The 21,989-nt window shown below is 36.3% G+C and overlaps 3 protein-coding genes across 3 annotated transcripts in view; 1 reads left to right on the top strand and 2 right to left on the bottom strand.

The window, feature by feature from the left end:
* Positions 1-865: 865 nt before the first annotated feature.
* Positions 866-7,088, top strand: LOC111047096 (potassium channel KOR1). The gene is made up of 3 exons (XM_039428254.1): positions 866-936; positions 2,104-2,232; positions 6,448-7,088. The coding sequence occupies exons 2-3, from the start codon at positions 2,175-2,177 to the stop codon at positions 7,047-7,049; spliced, it is 660 nt and encodes a 219-aa protein (XP_039284188.1). The 5' UTR covers positions 866-936; positions 2,104-2,174; the 3' UTR covers positions 7,050-7,088.
* Positions 7,089-9,516: 2,428 nt separating this feature from the next.
* On the bottom strand, positions 9,517-11,375 carry LOC120351600. The gene is made up of 2 exons (XM_039429457.1): positions 11,357-11,375; positions 9,517-9,857 (listed from the first exon to the last, which is right to left on the bottom strand). The coding sequence occupies exons 1-2, from the start codon at positions 11,373-11,375 to the stop codon at positions 9,517-9,519; spliced, it is 360 nt and encodes a 119-aa protein (XP_039285391.1).
* A 71-nt stretch (positions 11,376-11,446) lies between these two features.
* Positions 11,447-21,989, bottom strand: part of LOC111047088 (TWiK family of potassium channels protein 7-like) — a 47,840-nt gene continuing 37,297 nt past the window's right edge. Inside the window, exons 3-4 of the mRNA XM_039428252.1 lie at positions 19,795-20,109; positions 11,447-11,864 (exon numbers count right to left, since the gene is read on the bottom strand). Coding sequence (XP_039284186.1) covers positions 11,524-11,864; positions 19,795-20,109 — 656 coding nt within the window. The 3' untranslated portion in view covers positions 11,447-11,523. The remainder of the gene's footprint in view (positions 11,865-19,794; positions 20,110-21,989) is intronic.

Raw genomic sequence — 21,989 nt, 5'->3', positions numbered from 1 at the left:
TACAGCTACATGGCTATACGGCAGCATAAGACGCAACAGAGTATCTCCAAAGTCACTCATGAATCCTATATGAGGTGGTCGATAACATACTCCAATCAGCATTTTAACATTATCAGATTTAATTTCATGAAGCATGTATTCGGGTCTTTTTGGAATCGATGAATCGTATGAATACTTATGACTAGGCAGCAAGGCGCGCTTAACAAACGCAGCAACACCTCCACCGATTAGTTCCAGTTAGACCATAAAGTTCCAGAAGCCTATTTGAAACGTCACGTTTCAGCCACGACTCCGATACCAAGACAACGTCACAATCCTGACCTCCAAATACATACGTCGATGTGACAGAGGAGGGATTGTGCATTCACATGAGCAATCTTCAGCCGGCCGGGAAATGGAGTGACCTCCCGCTTAAGCTCTTAGGCTTGTGCGTGGATAATGAGTGAGAGGGATGATGATGAGAGATGACGACTACTATTTAGGTAGACGGGACCGACAACTTATCGTCTTCTCCGAAAGACGGTGGAATATTATACCAATACCATTAGTAAAGAAAATCTACCCAACCAACACAATAAATGATGATTTATCGCTAGAATCTATTAAGCCATGGAACTGGCAAACTCATGCTTAAATGTTAAATTTATATCGGACACTTGCACAGAATTATAGACAGCTGATATAACACAGATGTATTACAAAACAGCATTTTTGCTATATCAATTTATCTGTTTATCGGTTAATTTGAAAAGCATAATACATTATCTTAAGTAAAAGAGTGAATTCTATCAAAGTTGATGTGAATTGTGATTGGATAGCTTATTCAGAAAATTCAAAAAGTTAATTACACTTATAAATATGAAGAATTCAATAAAACTCCATCGGTTTTCAAGCGATTCGTCAACAAATCAATTGAAGCAAGATTCAATACATTCGGTTGGTGGTGAGCTTAAATTATTTGAGGACAAAATTGAGAAGAAAACTATTAGTTTGTTTAATCTAATATTTTTACCATTCAATTTCAAGTGGCAGATATTCCTTGCAATTACAATAATGATTAAGGAGGTCTTAGTCCTCTATGATTCTGTTTTTCCAAGTCTGTTCACAAAGACTTGGATGTTTATAAAATAAATAACTATTATGAAAGAGCATTCTTATATTTCAGCGAAATAATGTTTTGGTCTGATTATATATTGCTACTAATCCACAAAAACTGCAAGCGTCATAAAGATACAAAGGCTTACAAGGAAGTAAACACTTCCTATCTTCTACTCATGCTGTTGACTATTGCCAACATTATATTCGTACCAGAAAATGACGATCTTGAAATTACACTGAACAATTTAACCAATGATTATTTTCAGTACCTCGAATTGGTAGTTTTGTTAAGGCTTGTACGGGTAGGATCATTTTTCTTTTATTTGATTAATTCAGTTTATTTGAACATATACGTTTGTGTATTATTATTCATGAGCTTCATTTTCATATCATGCACAATTAGTGCATGTCTTTTTTATATGTTTATTATTGATAAAAAGACAGTTGCCGGCTCTGTTGAAGATCAAATTATGTATAATGTTCCAATGATTAAGGAGGATATACTATCAAGTTGGCCAATGCAAAACCTTGGAGATGTTTCATTGATGTCTCTCTACATAGTGACAAATTGCTTTTTGATGAGAGGACAAGCTACCTTACAGAATTACAGTTTTCAATTGATGTTGGCCAGTGTATTGTACATGTGCTATTCTTTGATTTTCACGTTGATAATGATTAGTCTTTATGTGGTAACACTATTAGAGTTGAAACTACATAGCCTCATTCTTACATTCCGAATGGAATCATTGTGCTCAAGACTGAGGCTGATGAATTGCGATAGAATCATTGTGAAACGCATCGAGTCATTCTATATGAATACAAAAAATAAAGAAGGAGAATGTGTAGACTTGGAAATGAGACAATTGTTACCGTCGTCGCTCTATCGCATCTACACGTTCAAGACATACGGGCCAGCTCTTCTGCACTCGCACCTATTCAAGAAACAAGACCCCGCATTTCTCTCAGCCATTTCGCTCCATATGAAAACTGAATTTCACTTTCCAGGTCACATTCTGTTTTCAAAAGGCCAAGTAAAAGATGTGTTCATCTATTTAGAAAGAGGAATAATCCAAGTGATGTCCTGTTTTGACAGTTCGACTCCCATTCTATCGTTATTCCCTGGAACTTGTCTGGGTGAGTCAACCATTGTTTTCCAATATGCGAGTACAAGTCATATTGTGTGCGCTACTCATTGTCAATTAGCAGTGTTGTACAAGAAGAACTTTGATGTCCTAAACTTTGATTTCGCCTCACACTGTAGAAATTTGAGAGAAGAAATTATTGAAAGAAATAAGAAAGCACAGCTTAATTACAAACAAAGACATCCTAACGATTATTTCATTGCTAGTGGTCATGAAGAATTCAACTCATTGAAAAAAATTAAGCGCTTTGCTCGCGTGACTGACAAGTCTTTTAAGAATCGATCAGTCAGTTATTTGAGCTTTGAAGACTTGTTTTTCAAAACTACAAAAGCTCATCATGAAATAGAAAAATATCTAAATTCTGATTCAAATTATCTGGACATGTTTGTCATATCTGAGAGTACTGAACGAACGAGAGATGACATATCGTTTCTCACTAGAGATTTTCCTCTCATTTTGCATCCACAGTCTCCTTTTATTACTTTGTGGAATAATATTATTCTGGTTCTAGTTTCATTCTATGTGATCTACATTCCTCTTTACATCCTTGTAGATCATTCAGACTGGAACTCAGACCTTCTTTGTTGCATTATTCAGACTGTATTCTTAATTGATTTATTTGCTCAAACTACATTCGCAATTTTTACACCCGAGAAAGACTTGATATCAGTCAAGGAAATCTTCTTTTATCGTTTGACCACAACTGAATTCTTGGCTGATCTTATTGGCAGCATTCCTTTGAATTTGATCCAAGTACTTCTCCTAAAAGAGCATAAAATGGTTTATAGGTTTTTACAATTTAATCATCTTTTTCGTGGTTGGCGCATAGTTCAGTTCTTTCATGATCTATTCAATAAAGCACCTCGTCACAGAATAATCTTCTACACAGTATTCTCAATGTTCACGACAGCACTATTTCTGTGGTACTGCAGTATAGTGCTGTTTGTAATGTCGTGTGAGAGCAGAACCAAGTGTAATCCCAACGGAATGTGGCAGAAAATCAATTCTGCTGATTATACGAACAGGGATACGAACAAATTAGGATTTGATGAAAACATTAGTTCGCTTTCTCTTATAATTTCAATGTTCTTTATATTAACAAGACTTACTTTTGGTACAAGTGGGGATAAATATATACCATACACACGTGAAGAGCATATATTTGTATTAACAGTCAACCTTATAAGCTTGTTCACATTGAATTTTTTCATAGCATTCGTAACTCTGTTAGCATATACAATGACTCAACCAATAAAAGAGCTCAATGAGAAAATGACAGTCCTGGTATATTTATCCAACAATTACAAATTAGATTCTAGCCTACACAAAAGAATCTTGAAAAGATGTAACCTCCTTAAACAAGTGGAAAACAGTGGCACACATTTGAAAGGTGAATCAGATTTCGTAGATATTGGACATGCTTTGAATGCAGATTTAAAGCTAAATTTATGGGGAGATTCTATTGAAAAATGTTTTATTTTCCAAAACACAGACAGAAAATTTGCACGAAAAATTGCTTCAAAGTTGAATCAGATAATTGTACAACCACAAGAATTTGTCTGTTTCAGTGGTGTATTTTCTCCGTACATGTACATTATTCACAAAGGTTATTGTGAATTAATTGATACAGAAAATGGAGTAGTGAAGAGCACAAAAGGCCCAGGTTACGAGTTTGGTGGTCTAGAAATGTTGCTTGACATACCAATGCTGCAAAGTGTTCGATCAATGACTTATTGTGAAATAATTTACCTTGATAAAAATGACTTCTATGCTATTCTTGAGGATTTCCCAGACTACAAGGACCAAATACAGGCAACCAAAGATCATTGCATGCCACTTGTTGATTTACCCATCATTGAAGGCAGAGATACATTTAAAGATGAAGATGAACCAAAGAGTAAATCATTTCAATATTTTGGCTATAACTTGGTGATAGGCTCCAAAGAAGAAAGGGATTTTTTCAACCCTATTTATAAAGCAGGCAAAGGAGCTGTGATTTTGTCCAAAGTTTTGATGCGTGCTACCATTTTGCCAACAGGATACTTTATATGGATTATGGAAATCATTAGAAGCGTCTTTGCCTTTGCCAGTTGCATAATTTTTCCAGCCCATCAGATAATGAAAATAACATATGGTGATTACATTGATTTGGTCTATGCTTTTCTAGACGTATCTGCTTATATTGACATTTACTTCCGCTTCCATGTTGCCTTCTACAATGCCGATGGTATTCTTGTGACCCACCCTCTCAACACTTTCATAAATTATGCGAAAACTGGTCTACCACTTGATTTGTTCGCCTGCTTTCCGTTTGAAATTCTACTAGGAGCATTTGTTGGTGAAAAGTATAATGTTATGTTACTATACAATAGGATATTCCAAGTACATAGACTGTTCGGTCTACTTGAATATATCAACACTAGTAAAATCCATATTGATTTGAATACAAAAGCATTCAAATACTTTATTATAATGATAGTTTTCATCAATGCTGCAGCCTCATGTTGGGTTACAGTTCTCTGCATATTTTCGAAAGACATAAATATCGTGCGACCGTCTTATTCTGTATTTGGCGTCTATTGTAAGGGATTGGAGTGGAAGTTCACAACTCTAGGTTACATGGTAACTCCTCGCAGAGTTTACATCAAAGCATTGTTCCTAGTTTCTACTCTACTCACTCATGTCAACTTCATTCATTTCTGTGAAAACTGCGATAACAGTGGTTGGTTGACAATCTCATCAGTATATTTAGGTTTTGTCGTTGCAATGTATGTGTTTTGCAAACTGTCCGCTCTCTCCTATTTGCGAAACAAGAATCAGCATTATAAACAAGAGGTGAATGCAGCTTTAGTATTTTTGAGCAAATCTGGTGTTCCGAAGGACTTGCAAAATGAGTTTTGCCGTTTCTTCATGACTTGTTGGGAGCATCAAAGAGGTGAAAACCCCGAAAAACTGTTTAGGGAAACTCTTAATGACCTCCTTCAAGGAGATATCATGTTTGAAATATATGGACCTTGTTTGAAGTTGAATTCAGTATTTACTTCCTGTAGTAATTCATTCATCAGAAGTATTGTTTTTGAATCGAAAATTCAAATTTTTAACAAAGGTGCCCATATATTAAATGAAGGATTCGTACATGGAGATGTTTATGTATTGGTTGATGGCATAATCTGTTTGGGCACAAGTAACAAGAGAACTTGCTACCTGGAAAAGGGCGCTTTGTTCGGAAATCTGTATGATAGTGAGCACTCGCAACAGGCAGTCGCTGTGTCAGCATTCACTATCGTTGAGACGCTTCTTATCAAATCCTCCAACTTTCACCGCATCTTGAAATCCTATCCGGTAGAGAAAACATTGTTTGAAGCCCATAGAGACAAGTATTCTGAAGTGGGCATGAAATTCGTGCCTGGCAAAGTGGCCGGCACAGAGAGCATGATGGATGAGGTTGAAGTTGTCGAACTTGACAGTAAAACCAAATATTTCCTACGGGACAAGCGATTCGATGTTTTAAAGTTACTCATGATGGGCGCCTCCACTTTCTTAAGCTTGTATTCTCTCGCTGTATTTGATGTATCACCTTTGATGTTATGTATGTTCTACTTTGTTGATTTCATTCAAATTTTTTTGATGTTTGTTTGTTGTCATCGACCTATTAAAACCTCCACAGGTTACTACATCAGGGACTCCATAGTTCTAAGAAAGCATTACATTAGGCAACCAATTAACTTTGGTTTCGATCTCTTAACAGTTTTACCATTTGAAACAGTTGGCCTGATATTTCCAAATAACATGTATCTGTTTTTAGTTCTGCGTTTGAATCGATCATTGAATATAATAAAGTTTTTGAAAATCTTGAACGGCTTCTGCAGTGACGTCACACGAGTGCAGATTAAATTACAGGTTACTCTGTTATTGCTGAAATTGCTCATATTTTTGAACATGCTCAGTCTAATTTACACATTCAATCATATTACTGCGTCAGGCGAAACGTTCAATACATCTTCTGAGAAATATCTCTTATACAATGCTTATAGAATGATGGTGATTGCAAGCTTTGTGAAATTCCCGCACTCTTTAGATGCCGCACATAAAGACTACAACGAAATAATTTTTTTGATTAGATTAATTCATATTTGTTTTAACCCGATACTTCTGGCAATATTGGCCGGTAACGTTGTATTCTACATTCACACCTACTTCTATTCAGTGATCAAGTATGTGAATCTACGTCGATCGATACTGAGAGGAATGCAATTCCATAAAACAACAAAGTCGATTACGGACACAATGAAAAACTACCTGCGGTTGTTGTGGGACAACCACCATGGGTGTCAGGTGCCCCAGCTGTTGTTGCGGTCGCCGGTGCCGCTGCAGCAGAAGCTCTGCTGGATTCTCTACAGACACCACTTCAACGAGCACCTACTCTTTTCAGGATGCAATGTGCTATTTTTGCGTCAGCTGATCGTGCACCTGAAAACCCAGTTTCTGTTCCCTGGAAACGTGGCCGTCGAGTCGGGAATTGTGGACGACACCATGTACTTTGTGCACAAGGGCGAAATCGACATCTACGAGCGGGACGACATCGACTCACACTCAAAGTGGAGGTTTGTCTCCAAGATGGCCACCGGTGGCTGCTTCGGCATCGAGCAAGGCCTTGGTCGCGGATTGGCTCACTCTCACAGGATTGTTGCGCACACCTGTGTCACTCTGCTCAAGCTCGAATTTCAGTCATGGTCCTATCTTCTTTACTATTACCCTGTCATTAGAAAGAAATTAATCAAATATCTAGCTAATAAAGGCATTTCATAATCTAACATTTATACTGTAAATAAAATTTGATATGAATGATTGAGGTGTTATTATTATTAAAACAATAGTTTGCTATTATGATGTTGAATATAAATTATTTGGACAAAAATGTAGAGAATGATCAGGGAATAGAAACTAGTTATAGTTCAAGAATGGTATTGGAATAATACACCTACTTTTACTTCTACATCCAATTTACCAAAATATTTGCAGTGCCAGGAAGGGATCATTTCCAAAGAGAAATTTATTCTCAAATAGTGTCATCTGTTCTCTCTATTGTACATGAATAATCTATTCAAACTTATTTCATCATGGTTAATTGAATTCGATAATTTCATTATAAATCAAATAATTAGACTCAATAAGCAGTATTTTTACATTTTTTAACGTAGAATAGTAGTAGCTACTTTGAAATTAGCAAGCTCCAGAGAGTAAAATAATTCTATATGAACAAAGAATTTTCCAGTGAGATTTGCAAAAGTTAAAAGTAACAAGTCATTGTAAAATGGCAAATTTTCCATACGCCGCATTCCTGTATGTTTTTTAATAAGAGGATTACTCTCTTATATTATTTCCAAGATTGGTATTCTGCATTACAGAAGAAGACTAGTTTCTTGAAAATGATAAACATTGCTACTTGAAACAATTCAACTTCTAGATGCATCTGCGAGGGTAGACAATTGAAAAAAAATAATTTCAATTATTTCTGAGAAACTTTCTCGCTTTTACCACCCACTTATCTATCGAAACAAAAAAGATTTCCAGCATGTCGAAAATTTCATGTTTTCTGCTCGAAATGTCTCGACACTGAAGATACCAATAGAAAGGAGACTTTCTCCCCGTTAATTTGGTATAAAACTATTACGCATTACGACGCCCCATGATTCTGCGAGAAGTGATATTCAAAAGAAAAACAATCTTCGATGTTTCCAAACGATGTTTCCAATTGTATCATAAAAGTTAAATTTCCTTTTAATCCTTCAACCCTGAAACTTTTCTAGCACTACTAGGATATCGGGGATGATATTCTACATCCAGTTCTGAAGTTGAATTGGAAATTTGAGAAAGTTGCAATTCTACATGAATTGGCAACCATGTAATTTCTTCGGATGAAGGGAGGGCCAAGTCGCAACTTATTTTACACAGACTATAATCAGACGATATTGCAGATGATATTTTGTGATGTATTCTGTGTTTCTGTATTTATTCCAATGTTCAACTTCTTTACCTAGGAAGAATAGTAGTAATAATGTACCTACTTTAGTATTAGCAAGATCCATATTAAAATAAATGAATACAGAAACTAATTGACACCTTCCAATCACAAATATTTACAAAAAAATAAGGCCTGTTTGCACAATAGTATGTTGATTCTAAGAACCAATTAGAAAAGCCTTCTTTACACAGCTAAGCCCATAAATCTTTTTTCCAAAGAAGCCTTCTCTGGTTCTCTTTGCATTTAATCGCCGTTAAGTTTAACATACTTGTGCAACCGGGCTTAATTATATTTATATTACCCTTCGAGTAAAACGTAAGCTTTTGAATGAGGTGGATATTAGGTGATTGGAAAATGAATATAATGCTGCCCACTAACGGTAGAGCACGCATGTTTTGTCATCAGCGAGAGGCTTCTAACATAAAATATAAACCACTAATAACATTGAATAAAACGCTGGAAAGTTACAAATTTTATATTTATTTCTTTCATGATTTTCATAGCACCCGGTTAAAGACTAATAAGCTATTCTATTTTGAATTAAATTGATAATAATATTGTTTGTGAAGGTGAAACCCAATGGTTCAGTCTTCTATATTCTTGAATTATTATATTAAAGAGTATTTTTCACATAAAAGGATACCCTACTCTGCTTTTGCACCTCGACTTGAACACTAGCACTAAACTAATTAGTGCGGCTTTCTACGTTCAAGTGTTCTTATTCTATGCACGTTGAGCAGCTGGATTGCCCCCACGTTCACATGTTGATGAAGAACCTCATTTTTAAACAAATTAATAGATAGAAAAATAATTTGGCCAGCAAAGAAAAAACGAACTACAAAAAATCTTAGATACAAAAACCTTATCTAAAAATTTTTGCTCGAAGCCTTTTGCTGTGATGACGCTACAATGGGTCGATAGAATAACAACTAGAATCTAGTGACTAGCAGCTTTAAGTTATTGGTTCTAGCTATACAAATAAGATTATACAGCTGACTCGAATCCTAGCATTTGCTTGAAAATTACTTAGAACTAACAATCGCTAGCTTTTATTCAATTCAAAGTTGGTAGACTGTCTACTAACGTTGATTCAATAGACCCATTGTATGACGTCATATGTATCATTCATGTTTATCATGCATGTTTTACCGTCAGTGGCCAGCCTAACAGGCTATATTATTAATTATGAGTTTTTGTAAAATTGTTGGTACAGGTAACTCAATCTACAGTATTGAAATAATATTGTAGTAGTCAGACAGACGACTCGTAGACAACAATTTGAATAACGGGTGGCGGTGGAGCCGGTGGCGTTCGTTTGATGTCGGACACGAGTCGGTCGACAGCCTGCTGCCAGCCAGCCTTGTCTTGCAGAGCGAGGGCCGCGCGTCGCAATTCGGCGCGTATCAGGTCGCGTCCGGCCTTGGTCGGTGTGCGATCAGCGTCGTCCGCCAGTCGCGCTAGCATCTCAGCTAGTGCCTGCAGTTGCCGCCAGGAGCGCGCGTACTGCTGACGCACCAGCTCGATTATGGTCGACGTCAGGCCAAGGCCGGCTACTATGTACACTGTGCACACCAGCATGTATTTCGGCGTTTCTGCAATCAATCATTTTATTCAATTCAACACAAAATACAAAAACAGCACAATCAAATTACAAATCTCTAATAGAAAAACAAGAAACTGGCTTCATGGTGAGGTGTGCTGAAAACAAAGAAAGGAGGAATAATACCTAGCCAATAGTTTCCTATGTAATAGGCTGATGGAGGGTATAAAAGTAAGGAATGTAGGGTGAAGAGGAGCTGTAAAAGGAAGTGGGAGAGGAAGATAAAAAGAAATAGAGAAAACAGAGATGAGCAAATTTTGTAATCCAGTCCATTTCTAACAAATACTGTATTGCTAAAGAAATGGCATTGCATTCAATAGTTTGAGCGAAGTCAACCCAACATTTACTTTATCCTCCTACTATCAAATAGGTATCGTATCTTACTCTTTGGAACAGAAAACTTGAGTACCCAAGGTAGTTTACTATTGGGGTTGGGGTAGTCTACTCTTGGTAGTCTACTATTCTCCCAAACGAGTATAGGCCAAGCAACATGCAGCTTTATTGCACTGTCGGCGGACGAGTCGACAGGACAGGAAGCTCTCCGATTGACTGATTATCAGCTGATTCCCGAACTCCAACCCAATCTGGATTATGGGAGGGATTTTATGGATTATGGGAGGGATTAAAATGAGGGATTTTCAGAGAATCAGCCAATCAGAGAGCTTCCTGCCCTGCCGACTTATCTGCCGCCAGTGCAAACACGCCTGAAAAATGCTTCATGTGGCTTGGCCCTGAAGGTCTCTTCAGCACTCTAACAGAGCGCTCTACCTGGTCACACGTTGTACAGCACTAAATTACGCCCTGAGGGATTTTGAAATACACATTTAAATGGTGACAATAGGACGATATTTTGATTAAAACGCTGGAAAGTTACAAATTTTATATTTATTTCTTTCATGATTTTCATAGCACCCGGTTAAAGACTAATAAGCTATTCTATTTTGAATTAAATTGATAATAATATTGTTTGTGAAGGTGAAACCCAATGGTTCAGTCTTCTATATTCGTGAATTATTATATTAAAGAGTATTTTTCACATAAAAGGATACCCTACTCTGCTTTTGCACCTCGACTTGAACACTAGCACTAAACTAATTAGTGCGGCTTTCTACGTTCAAGTGTTCTTATTCTATGCACGTTGAGCAGCTGGATTGCCCCCACGTTCACATGTTGATGAAGAACCTCATTTTTAAACAAATTAATAGATAGAAAAATAATTTGGCCAGCAAAGAAAAAACGAACTACAAAAAATCTTAGATACAAAAACCTTATCTAAAAAATTTTTGCTCGAAGCCTTTTGCTGTGATGACGCTACAATGGGTCGATAGAATAACAACTAGAATCTAGTGACTAGCAGCTTTAAGTCATTGGTTCTAGCTATACAAATAAGATTATACAGCTGACTCGAATCCTAGCATTTGCTTGAAAATTACTTAGAACTAGCAATCGCTAGCTTTTATTCAATTCAAAGTTGGTAGACTGTCTACTAACGTTGATTCAATAGACCCATTGTATGACGTCATATGTATCATTCATGTTTATCATGCATGTTTTACCGTCAGTGGCCAGCCTAACAGGCTATATTATTAATTATGAGTTTTTGTAAAATTGTTGGTACAGGTAACTCAATCTACAGTATTGAAATAATATTGTAGTAGTCAGACAGACGACTCGTAGACAACAATTTGAATAACGGGTGGCGGTGGAGCCGGTGGCGTTCGTTTGATGTCGGACACGAGACGGTCGACAGCCTGCTGCCAGCCAGCCTTGTCTTGCAGAGCGAGGGCCGCGCGTCGCAATTCGGCGCGTATCAGGTCGCGTCCGGCCTTGGACGGTGTGCGATCAGCGTCGTCCGCCAGTCGCGCTAGCATCTCAGCTAGTGCCTGCAGTTGCCGCCAGGAGCGCGCGTACTGCTGACGCACCAGCTCGATTATGGTCGACGTCAGGCCAAGGCCGGCTACTATGTACACTGTGCACACCAGCATGTATTTCGGCGTTTCTGCAATCAATCATTTTATTCAATTCAACACAAAATACAAAAACAGCACAATCAAATTACAAATCTCTAATAGAAAAACAAGAAACTGGCTTCATGGTGAGGTGTGCTGAAAACAAAGAAAGGAGGAATAATACCTAGCCAATAGTTTCCTATGTAATAGGCTGATGGAGGGTATAAAAGTAAGGAATGTAGGGTGAAGAGGAGCTGTAAAAGGAAGTGGGAGAGGAAGATAAAAAGAAATAGAGAAAACAGAGATGAGCAAATTTTGTAAGCCAGTCCATTTCTAACAAATACTGTATTGCTAAAGAAATGGCATTGCATTCAATAGTTTGAGCGAAGTCAACCCAACATTTACTTTATCCTCCTACTATCAAATAGGTATCGTATCTTACTCTTTGGAACAGAAAACTTGAGTACCCAAGGTAGTTTACTATTGGGGTTGGGGTAGTCTACTCTTGGTAGTCTACTATTCTCCCAAACGAATATAGGCCAAGCAACATGCAGCTTTATTGCACTGTCGGCGGACGAGTCGACAGGACAGGAAGCTCTCCGATTGACTGATTATCAGCTGATTCCCGAACTCCTATCCAATCTGGATTATGGGAGGGATTAAAATGAGGGATTTTCAGAGAATCAGCCAATCAGAGAGCTTTCTGCCCTGCCGACTTATCTGCCGCCAGTGCAAACACGCCTGAAAAATGCTTCATGTGGCTTGGCCCTGAAGGTCTCTTCAGCACTCTAACAGAGCGCTCTACCTGGTCACACGTTGTACAGCACTAAATTACGCCCTGAGGGATTTTGAAATACACATTTAAATGGTGACAATAGGACGATATTTTGATTAAAAACTAAAATTCATCAAATTTGATTATTTCTTGAAATTTAACTCATTTTTAAAAATTGTAACCCAGTACACAATACTCATTGAATATAGAGAGTTCCGAATGATCTAGGCTAATTTTATTCAGAATTTCATAATCTAAAAAAAGAGGGATATTTTCTGTCCAATGACTGGATTTGTCGTAGATAGTTGAGAACTGGAAAATGAACAAAATTACGAGGTTTTTGGGGCAGGTACTCTGTATTAAGCATAAGTACATTTGGCAAAATAATTGGTTCTGGACTTCTCTTATGTATCGTAACAATATATTAGATAATCAGAACTACAATAGAAATTGCAATCACCAAACTATATAATGACTAGACTAACGGCTCTATGATTCCATATATATAGCCTACATTCAAATTCTTTATTCAAAATTTCAAATTCTTTATTCAAAAAAAAAATAATTAAACAATCAAATGCATTCCAAAAATCAAATACAATATTATTTCCTAATTTCTAATATGTGTTCCCTATAGGCTACCCTGTGTGGGGACACTTGAATATATATAATAAAATATTTATATACAAATTTAAATATTATATCATGAAGAACATAATAATTGAATATGGTATTATATTGAAATAAATCAATATGTCAATATTTATAATCATTCTAGCACACATTCATACGCACACACATTCACATATGCGCACACATTCATACGCACACACATTCACATATGCGCACACATTCATACGCACACACATTCACATATGCGCACACATTCATACGCACACACATTCACATATGCGCACACATTCATACGCACACACATTCACATATGCGCACACATTCATACGCACACACATTCACACATGCGCACAAACACACACACACACACACATACACTTACACAAAACTTAAAACTATGTACGGAGTGGTTGCTGTTTTTTTTCATATTTAGTTCAATTTTATTCATAGTTAACGTTTCGTTTTTTTTTCAAAGTGCTGATGTAATTAGCCCATAAATGAATGCGTTTTGAAGAAAGAGACAGTGATTGAAATTTGATACTGTCTTACTGCATACCGGACGGGATTTGTGAGTTCAATGATCTTTGATTGTTGCAGTGTTCATGTCGTGTAATGTGTAAATTATACTAAATTTAGACCTATATTAATTTAGTAAAAAAATCATTCGGGTTGTCTAGTTGTAAAATGAATTTCTTGATTTCTTTTCTAAATAACTGACGTGACATTATTTTCCTTGTTGTTACTGGAAGTGAATTGAATATTTTTATAGCTATGTATTTGAAGTGTCGTCTGGAATGTTCTAATCTTGGTTTTGGGAGGTTAATGTCCTGTGAATTCCTGAGGTTTATTCTTTCTCTCATCTGTTGCATATCGAAATTATTTTCAGCTAAATCCAGCAATGCTTTGAATAGAAAAGAATGTCTCACTGATAATATTGATAGTTCTCTGAAGAGCATCATTGAACTATATTGTTTAGGTTTATTACAAATTATTTTTAATATATGTTTCTGACCAGTAATCACAGGTTTAATATGAACATTGTATGCACTCCCATAGCATATTATTCCATAATTTATTCTAGAACCAATAATTGCATGGTATAATTGTAACAATACTTCTTTTGGACATAGCTGTCTGAGGTAATAGAACTTCCTTATGTATACAAATAACTCATTTTTTATCTTCTGTACATGATCTGACCAAGTGAGCCTACTATCCAATATGAGGCCCAGATACTTAACTGTACGTGCTTGTTTTATTGTTTCACAGTTACACAATATATTATTCACCTGTTGCGCACAATCTAATTTATGGAAGTAAATACTAGTTAACTCCTGATCCGTGTTTTGAAGATTAAATTGTATTATATTAGATTTGTCTGTGTTGATAGTTAATTTATTTTCGCAAAACCACCACCTAAGGTGCTTAAGATCCATTTCTAATTTATTTTTAAGTTCTTGATTTGTTTTGGCCGAATAAAATATAACTGTATCGTCTGCAAAAGATGTAATCTTTCCCTGTAAGTCACCATCCGTCAAATCGTTAATAAAGACCAGGAATAAAGTACTTGATAACACTGATCCTTGAGGAATACCTATGGTAATGTCCCCGGGTTCACTCAACGTATCGTTAATTCTGACCCTTTGACTCCTATTAGATAGGTAGCATCTTAACCAATCATTAGCAATTCCTCTTACTCCTGATAAATCAAGTTTTTTTAGAAGCATGTTTTTATCAATAGCATCATATGCTTTAGATATATCAAGAAACAGAGCTGCACACTTATTATTAACACTAAAACTGTCATTTATATTTGAAATGAGATTTTTAATTGCCGCTTCTGTATTTCTTCCTTCACGGAAACCATATTGGTTATCACTAAAAAAGTTATTATTTTTATAAAAGTTTTCAAGTCTAATCTTGAATATTTTTTCTAAAATCTTGGAAAAAACCGGTAAAAGTGAAATTGGGCGGAACTGATTTATGTTTTTACAATTTGGCTTTTTAGGAATAGGTATAACTACGCTGTGTTTGAACATGCTTGGGAATTTTCCTTTGGCAATACTCAGGTTAATTAGATCGGTTAATTTGTTCAAATAATTCATGTAAGTTTTTTTAATCATGCTTGTGCTTATTCCATCTACACCTGGCGAAGATTTATTTTTCAATTTTTTTATTATACTTGCTACTTCCTCCGGATTTGTAGGGTGGAGAAAAATTGAATTAGTTGGAGATTTGTATGGAAACCTTATTTTTGATATTCTAGCAGACTCTTCCCTGGTTTGCAATGTGGTTTGTTCTAATTCATCATTCATTTTATTCACAACATTTAGAAAATAAGAATTAAACGAATTAGAAATTTTATTACTATCATGTATGCTATTTCCCTGCTCATCAACAATCAGTTTCAGTGGTTCTTTATTTTTTTTCAATCCTATTAACGTGTCAATTGTTTTCCACGTCTTTCTAATGTTTCCCTGGCTTTCTCTAAACAGTTTTGAATAATAATATTGTTTTCTTTCTCTCAGTTCATTACGTAAGTTATTTTTGAATGTATTGTATATTTGTTTTAAGTCGTCATTATTAGGTTGTTTGATTACATTCTTGTATAACTCATTTCTTAAGTTTATTTGCTTGATCAGATAACTATTTATCCATGGCGACCTATATTTCTGTGTCAAGTTATTTTTCAAAAGAAGATTTTCTTGTGAATCTTTGATAGCGCTTTTTAAAATGTCAATGAAATTTTCCCATCCCTCATCAACCGATACTGCTGGTATTTCTCTATCCCAATCTATCGATGATAAAATATTATTCAACTTCCGGTAATTGATTAGGCATATTTTTTTATAATTTGTATCTGCTTCTTCGTTGGATCTCTTCAATCCTTCAACTTTAAGTATGATTGTACTGTGATCAGTTATATCTAAATGTAGTATTTCTGGAATTAGATTAATTTTATTCAGTTTTGTTCTATTTTTGCCGGATTTTAAGTAAAGATGATCTATTAAAGAGTTGGAAAATCGGGACCTATGAGTGTAATCAGTATTGAGTGATTCAAATCCAAAACTATTCATTAGATATTTGTAATCGTCAATAATTCTGGTGTTCTGAAAAAGATCTATATTTATATCTCCCGTGAAAAAGAAAGGGACCTCATTGTTTTCGTTAATATTAAATATTTCTTCTAAGTACAAGGTTAATTCGTTAAGAAATATTTTGGGTGAGTTTGATTGCAACCTGTAAGCAGCCAACAACTGAAATTCAAAATTATTATATGAACAAGATATATGTACACAGTCCGCTGAAATAAAAACTATTGTCTTTGTTTTGAACGTTATCTCACTGCTTATATAAACCAAAGTTCCTCCTGCTCTGTAGTTATGATTAAAATTACCATGTACGGAATAGCCCTCTATATGATATAAGTCTATTTCATTCTCTAGTATCCATATTTCTGTCAAGACTATTATTAGCGGGTTGTTTTTTAATTTTCTCATTTGCACTAAGAATAAATCGAAATTACTTCGCAGACTGCGTATATTTTGATGAATAATTAGTGTTTCTTTGTTACTTATCTCTGATGACATTTTTATTTACGGTACTGACACTGTTATTATCTTGGTTACCTGGCTGCTTTGATGCACTTCTCACGCTCAGCTTTTTCACTTGTTCACTGTTCTTGAGTTCAATAACTGGTGTTCCGTCTTCTTTCCTAGCTAGAATCTTCCCTTCCTTGATCCATAGGTATTTGATGTCGCCTCTCTTGAAGATCTCTCTCGCCATGGTGAAAATCCTTCTTCGCGTAGGTGCTAGACTTTCATTCACATAGACTGGATGGTCCGTTGTTTCTCCCATATGCTTTGTAGAAAACTGCCTCGTAACTTTCCTTTTATTCAATATTACTTGTTTGTCTGTTCTACGAACGAACTTGACAACGATTGGTGGAGGTAGGTTTTCATTTCGTTGTTTAAGTCTGTGACAAATGTCGATTGCATCTGCTTTTATTTTGTGCCCTAATGCTTCGCTCATTCTACAAATGATTTCTGTTACATCTTCATCCTGTTTTTTGGGTATACCATTTATTTCCAGCATGTTCGATCTTGAGTATTGTTCCATATCCTCGACGCGCTCCTTCAGTTCTGCATTTTCTTTCCTGAGGCTAGCTACTTCTGTTGAAAGCTTATCGATGTTGATGAGGCATGTGCTAATTTGCTTGTTTTGTTCATCAAACTTCTTATTTATGTCGTTAATCGCCTGATGACATGATTCAATTGATTTCCCAAGCTCCAACTCCATTTTCTTAATATTCTCCTTCATCGACGTCTGATTTCCTGCAATTACCTCAAGAACTCCTGCGAGTTCTTGGAGAGTCACGTCCTTGTTTCCTGTTGTCGATTCACTCACCATACTTTTGCGACGTGTAGAGGAACAGCTGCTACATCTCCAAATTTGTTTGTTTCTCTTTATGTAGTCCGCATCGTCCTTGGTCATTTTCACACATCCTATATGAAAATTCGCTTCACAGTCGACACATGAAATCAGCTCACCTGAATTCCGAACGGATTTAGAGCAAATAAAACAAGACATTATTAAATCTTCAAATAAAATATTCACTACAGCACGGTTCACTAGCACGAAATATTTTGTTACGGAACGTTTAAACTTTGCACAGCTGACTCAGCAACCACTCCGATACGACCGCTCTCGTCGAGCTCTCAATCATTACTGTGACATAGCTTCACTTTTATTTGTATACAATATCTTCATAAAATGAATACTGATTTTAAGCTGAAACTATATAAATTATATTCATTCTAAAGAGAAAAAACATCCACATAAAGTTTAGTATTGTGTGTATATAAAAGTGCTGTCTTTTGTCTTATCAACTGTTACTTGCTGAACTCGTAAATTCCAGTTTACAACTTGACATAATGCATAAATTTACACGAATCACGCTGAGATTTCTCAGTTCAGACTATTAAAACATGTTAGGTGGCTACCGTGAACAATTCAACTGGCAATATGATATTGAACTCTTAGAAAAAATACACAACTACAGCTTTGTATGTACGATACCCTGCAACGCTATCACTTACTCACTTTCAACAAGTTATAAAACGTGGTCAATGGCCAAATCAAGACAGAAAAAGAAACGTCTACATGCAGACGTGAGCAGACAGCGTCTGTGTGCGTTGCAGGCTTGCAACATTCGACACCTGGGGAGGGATTTTTTCCCCGTCTGTCTGCTGCCGAGCGCGTTCACCTCTACACGCGCATGTTTGATTACATTGGCCCATATGAATAAAACCAGAGCAAATGCTCATGAGCAAGAGCATTGAGCATAAGGTTTTGCTCATGAGCGAAAGGTAGAAGCAAAAGCATTTGCTCATTTTTATATGAATAGCTTTACCTTATGCTCCTGAACTCTGGAGCAAATGCTCACGTATTTTAAAGATTTTTCATCAGCTGATTCGCTTTTGTAGCCTTACTTTGTTTTTATAGCTCACGGAAGCGCTAAATATGCAAGTAGGGGGCACCGCTTGTGATTGCGTCGTCTGCTCTGTTTTCTATTTATGAAATATGAATAGAGTTTTTGAGTTTTTAGGGTTATTTGAGTTTAGAATTTTCAAATAATAGCGTGAAAAAATGTCATCTCTATAATAATCTTTAGCATATTCTTATAATATCAATAGTCTTCTTATAATCGTCTACCCTCTCATCTTCTTAAATGCCTATTTCCTATTCTGTGATGGTTATCTTTATATCGGATAGGTATCTTTTGTATTTATCCTTTTGTAGGAATAAGGGGATATATATCATGGTTGAATCTTAAAAGAGTTTTAAAGTTTTCAACTATTGGTTGTGATCGTGTCTGGTATAGTTTCCTCTTCCTCACACGAATTAGTTGAGCCATTTTACTATGAGCAAAAGTTGATAAGCTGCTCCAGAGTAGACTTACCTTTTTTGAAGCATTTGCTTCAAGAGTTGAGCAAATTCTCTAGTTTATTCATACAATTTTGAGCAAAAGCTTTTACTTTTGAGCAAATGCTCAAACTACTTTTTTGATGAGCATGAGCAAAAGGTTTTCCTCACGTTTATTCATAGAAAATGAAGAAAATGCTCCATATTTTAGAAGTACCGGTATAAGCAAATGCTCAACTCTATTCATATGGCCCATTGTCTCTCGGCTCCCAAAAAACATAGATTTTCTGGGTAAATTAGTCCACGTTCTGTAAGATATTAATAAACATCAGATTATGAACGTGAATTTTAAAACAAGTGAAAAATGCACGTACTATTAGCAGTGACGATCTTTTCGACCTTCAATCGAAACGCAACCCTTAATAATCGACCTTCACAATCGAAACTATCATCACTGTGGATAGTATGTGCATTTTTCACGTAATTGATTTCAAATTTTAGTTTGAAATTTATAGTGAAAAAGTATGAATATGCAAATCAGTAATTATATTTTTTATATATATATTTTTTATAATATTGCCAATTTATTTATTCGTTCAAGTAGAAATGACTGAATAAATTAGAAAAACGTGCAACATTTTGCTTACGTGGGACAAGATCGCCGAAGCCGATAGTGGTCATAGTGATGAAGCAGAAGTAGAAGGCATCGAAGAAGCGCCAACTGGGCTCGAGGACGGCGAAGAAGCAGGCGCCCACGGCCAGGAAGAGGAGCAGGAGAGCGAGGGCAGCAACGGCGGAGACGAAGGGCTGGCGAGGGGCGGGGGCGGTGAGGGGCGGCAGCGCGGAGGCCATAAGGCGGCCTACATCTGCGATCACAGTCACCGTCAATGGGATGCCGACCAGTGCAAACAGCATGCAGCAGCCCCGTCCTATGCCCGTCGCCGGCGCCACGTTCCCGTAGCCTACCACAAACCATCGGCTCAGTGTAACCCAACTTACGCTAGAGCATACAGCGACTATAGTATAGCTTCCACTATTTTTAAACACTTACTATTAGCAGTGATGATCTTTTCGACCTTGCCTAGGTTACAGTAACTATATTACTGGGTAATATAGTTCAATTCAATTCAATTCAATTTATTTCCACATGAAATTACAAATTTGTACAATATAGTTAAGTTACAATAAAACAATAAATATAAAGATAAATTACTTTACTATTTTATTTAAAATTGTAATATTATTGAAAAGTGGAATCCCCCAAGAAGACTATACATCTGTGAATGGGGGAGAGTTCCTATGAGCAAGCTAATAACAAAAAGTAAATTAAGTTTGAAATAGTTATAAGCAAAATAATATACATTCATAATACTAAGTTAACCTAACATATATGCTAGTATGATAGAGTGCAATCTACAGACTATTGCACTTCCCTACCACTGTTTTTGTAACCATTTGTGAAGAGTGCTTAAATGGAAAGAAAGAGCTAAAAAAAAGAGCAAGAGGACTCAAGACTGTGACAATTTATTTATTAAATTGTAGAGATTTAAGAAGCATAGGAATGAAGTAAGCCCTCGGTTCCAGCCCAACCTATGCCAATCAACCATTTAAACAGCTTCCTTTTATACACCACATCGCTGCAGCTCTCAGCCTCCCTGATATCATTGGGCAAATTTCTATAGACGATTTGTGCTAGATAGTGAGGAGACCTAAGTTCTATTCCGTGATATAATTGAGGTGTTGAATATCCATGGTTATTTCTGTGTCGAGTTTGATAGTTATGTTGAATATTGCTGAGTAGTTCTATTTTGTGTTTCCTGATATATATGAGAAGTGTTTTAATATACAGTTGTCTTAAATTGAGCTCAGGGAAGTCCGAGAACAACAGCGACGTGGGATATCTGGGTTCTTTTTTAAGATTTTTTTTATAATGGTGCGCTGGGTAACCGAGAGAGGCTCCAGGCTAGCAGATGACACCCCTCCCCAGACAATGATACCATACTGTAACACTGACTGTGCATAAGCATGGTATACTCTTTTACTTAATCTGGTATCAAGTACTTGGCTCAACTGAGATAGACCATACAGCATCCGCCGTAGCCTTTGCTTGACACACTGCATATGTGGTGCCCAACTCAGCTGATGCTCAAAAATGACCCCCAGATATTTATATTGATCCACTCTGTCAATTACCCCGCAAGCACATGATAAAGATCCAACATCCCCACATGAGTGCATTTTCACCTGTCTCAGCCCTGGGGTCTGGTTGGTTTCTTGTAACAACTGGCAAGTACTTGGTTTTGCCAAGATTCACAGTGAGGTTATTATGGTCAAACCAGTTTTTTATTTTGGAAAGATCTTTAGTGGCATTTTCATAAACTTCTTCTCATTCCCTACCTGTAGAAATAACCACTGTATCGTCAGCAAATAGGAATATCCTGCTTGTAGTATTGAGCCGGGAAATATTATTAATATATATCAAGAACAGTACTGGACCCAGTGTACTACCTTGAATGACGCCATAGTCTACACCATTCCTATCACTGTCTTCACCATCAATCTGAACAAATTGTTGGCGTTCACAAAAATAACTTTTGAACCACTGAAGAGAAGTGTCCCTAACTCCAATAGCTTCAAGTTTATTAAGAAGCTTGCCTCTATCTACTGAATCAAACGCCTTAGCCAGGTCCAGGAATGTCATGATAACTTTATTTTTAATTTTAACTGACTCTATTATGTATTTGTTTACCTGAAATAATGCATCATTGGTGTTTTTATCTTTTTGGAAGCCGTATTGGTTATGTGCTAGAATGTTATTTTCTTTCAAATATTCCATTAACTG

The sequence above is a fragment of the Nilaparvata lugens genome, chromosome 5 (genome assembly GCF_014356525.2).
Source record: "Nilaparvata lugens isolate BPH chromosome 5, ASM1435652v1, whole genome shotgun sequence".
NCBI lineage: Eukaryota > Metazoa > Arthropoda > Insecta > Hemiptera > Delphacidae > Nilaparvata > Nilaparvata lugens.
The sequence above is the reverse complement of the archived record's forward strand: the minus strand, read 5'-3'. Positions and strand labels throughout refer to the sequence as shown.